This window comes from Frankliniella occidentalis, unplaced genomic scaffold (genome assembly GCF_000697945.3).
Source record: "Frankliniella occidentalis isolate FOCC.00 unplaced genomic scaffold, Focc_3.1 Scaffold36, whole genome shotgun sequence".
Taxonomy (NCBI): domain Eukaryota; kingdom Metazoa; phylum Arthropoda; class Insecta; order Thysanoptera; family Thripidae; genus Frankliniella; species Frankliniella occidentalis.
Genome location: NW_026267166.1, coordinates 1,251,346 through 1,253,253, shown reverse-complemented (window position 1 = coordinate 1,253,253; position 1,908 = coordinate 1,251,346). Strand labels below are relative to the sequence as shown.

Below are 1,908 nucleotides of genomic sequence, written 5' to 3'. Positions count from 1 at the left end.
CTCCCCGTCGCCGAGCGCCCCGCGGCGGCGCGGCCGCACGCACTCGCACGTGTGCTTTATGGCGCGCTCGTCGCGTCGAGTGAAGGTGCGCCCCGGCGACGCAGAGGTCCACCGGCGTGGCGGGGCGGGGCGTCGCGTTATCAGAGTGATAGCGGGGCGGGCGTGCACGGCGCCCGGGCGAGTCCCAGTGCGCCGCCATGTGCGCTCCGTGCGGCAAGGTGCTCGCCTGGGGGCTACCCCCTCTCCGCATCTGGTGGAGGCAGTCTCCAGGTAGGAAGCGCCCTCCGCCTCCGCCCCAGCCCGACGCCTGCTCGGCGGCCTCGGACACGACGGCCTCGAGGTCGTCGCGGTCGTCGCGCTCCTCCAAGTCCACGAGCTCCGGCGAGAGCCGGGCCCTCGTGCGCCGGTGGGCCGCCCGTCTCCGCGTGCTCAGCAGCCCGTTCCCCCGGCGGCGCCGTGGTCGCGGCGGACGCAGCCTCGTCGTCAAGCCCGGCCACGGCCTCGGCCGGCGGTGGAGCCCCGTGACCAGGGCTCCCCGAGGGGCGAGGGATCTGTCAGGTACAGCAGGGGCAGTGCGGCCCGGCCTTGCTTCTCCCCGCAATGCCACGCTACTCCAGCCCTCGCCCTAGTTGCAGTGCCTCGTGGTGTTGGTGCGGCTCACCCCGCTCTCGAGACCCTCTTGACACCTTCTCAGGTGGCGTGCGGCAGTCACACCTCACCTGAGCGCCTATATATCCTCCCGGATGTTCCCCCTTAAGGCGCCCGACGAGGATGTCTCGCGTATTTCCGCGTCCTTCTGTGTTTTTGCGGTTCGCTTCGCTGGGGCCCCGGCGACGACGCCTCTGCCTCTCACTCCTCGCAGCTACTCCTCTGAATAACTTTGGTGTCATTCGTGAGAGGGTACACGACAAATAGAAACGTGTGACATTCGAACACTTTGAAGTGCGTGCCACCATGTCACACATTAAAAGACCGTGGCTGCACTATAGTGAGATGTGTATAGCTTTCCAGAACTTGAGTGTGTGGCCTGGTTGCCACACACTCTTTCGTGTGCCGGGGGATGGTGAGGGGTTAAGATCACGAGAAACTTTGATGCCTCTCAGTTGTGTGGTCCACAACCGATCTTGCAGAGCGTCTCCTGCTGGTTTGTTTTGTCGATTCCTGCTCATGGTTTTTTGATCAAATTTTGATCTGCTGAATTGCATGGTGTGCGCAATACTACGAAACAGAATAAGCCTGCTGGCTAGACAGTCTTGGGTCGTTATCGTGTTCCTGACGAGTGACAGCGTAGCTCTGCCCGCCCCGGCCCGGCCAAGCGCCGAGCCCAGCGAACGGCTTAGCCCTGCGCACGGGATTATCTTGTCATTCCCGGCCGATACCGAAAATACCATACAGGAAAATGATGATATCTGTCCGTATTAGATCGCTGTTCGTTTGACAATGTCATGTTGTCGTTTTAATTTACTAGTAGTTGAATTTTTGCCAGTAGAGGAGGAGGTCCTGCTTGTGTTGTTTTCCGTTTTTGATCGCGGCCTTGTCTTATCTGTCTGTAGTGCTTGTGGTTGCGGTAGAGGAGTGGCGTGAATCAAACTTTATTTTTCACACCTTTTTACCATATAATATCTTGAGAGATGACTTGGTTTGCTTTGGATCTTATTGTATCAGGAGTGTCACCGTACCTTTGGTCGCGCATGTGTCAATATATTCATTCAAGTTTTTAACACATGTTTTATTTTGTTACAGGGGTGCTGGAGATGACTGCCACCGATAATACCATTAGATTTAGTGGCCACACTTTAGACAAAGCCACAAAGGCTAAAGTAACTCTTGAAAATTATTATTCAAACCTGATTGCTCAGCATTTGGAGCGGAAGCAAAGGTATTATCCTTTTAATTAACTGTCAAAAT

The 1,908-nt window shown here is 56.9% G+C and overlaps 2 protein-coding genes across 6 annotated transcripts in view; one reads left to right on the top strand and one right to left on the bottom strand.

The window, feature by feature from the left end:
* LOC113210744 (serine/threonine-protein kinase mos) overlaps positions 1-1,908 on the bottom strand; it is an 84,647-nt gene that overhangs the window by 34,955 nt on the left and 47,784 nt on the right. The gene's annotated exons all lie outside the window — the stretch shown is intronic.
* The window catches only part of LOC113210767 (serine/threonine-protein kinase tricornered), a 36,321-nt gene that overhangs the window by 18,676 nt on the left and 15,737 nt on the right, over positions 1-1,908 (top strand). For 2 of the 5 annotated variants that reach the window (XM_026428909.2, XM_026428911.1), the window contains one exon: positions 1,744-1,879. In XM_026428909.2, the coding sequence (XP_026284694.1) occupies positions 1,744-1,879 (136 nt within the window). Of the gene's footprint in view, positions 1-134; positions 271-295; positions 559-1,743; positions 1,880-1,908 lie in introns of those variants that run through there. The other 3 variants (XM_052266263.1, XM_026428908.2, XM_026428912.2) reach the window with 3 other exon arrangements.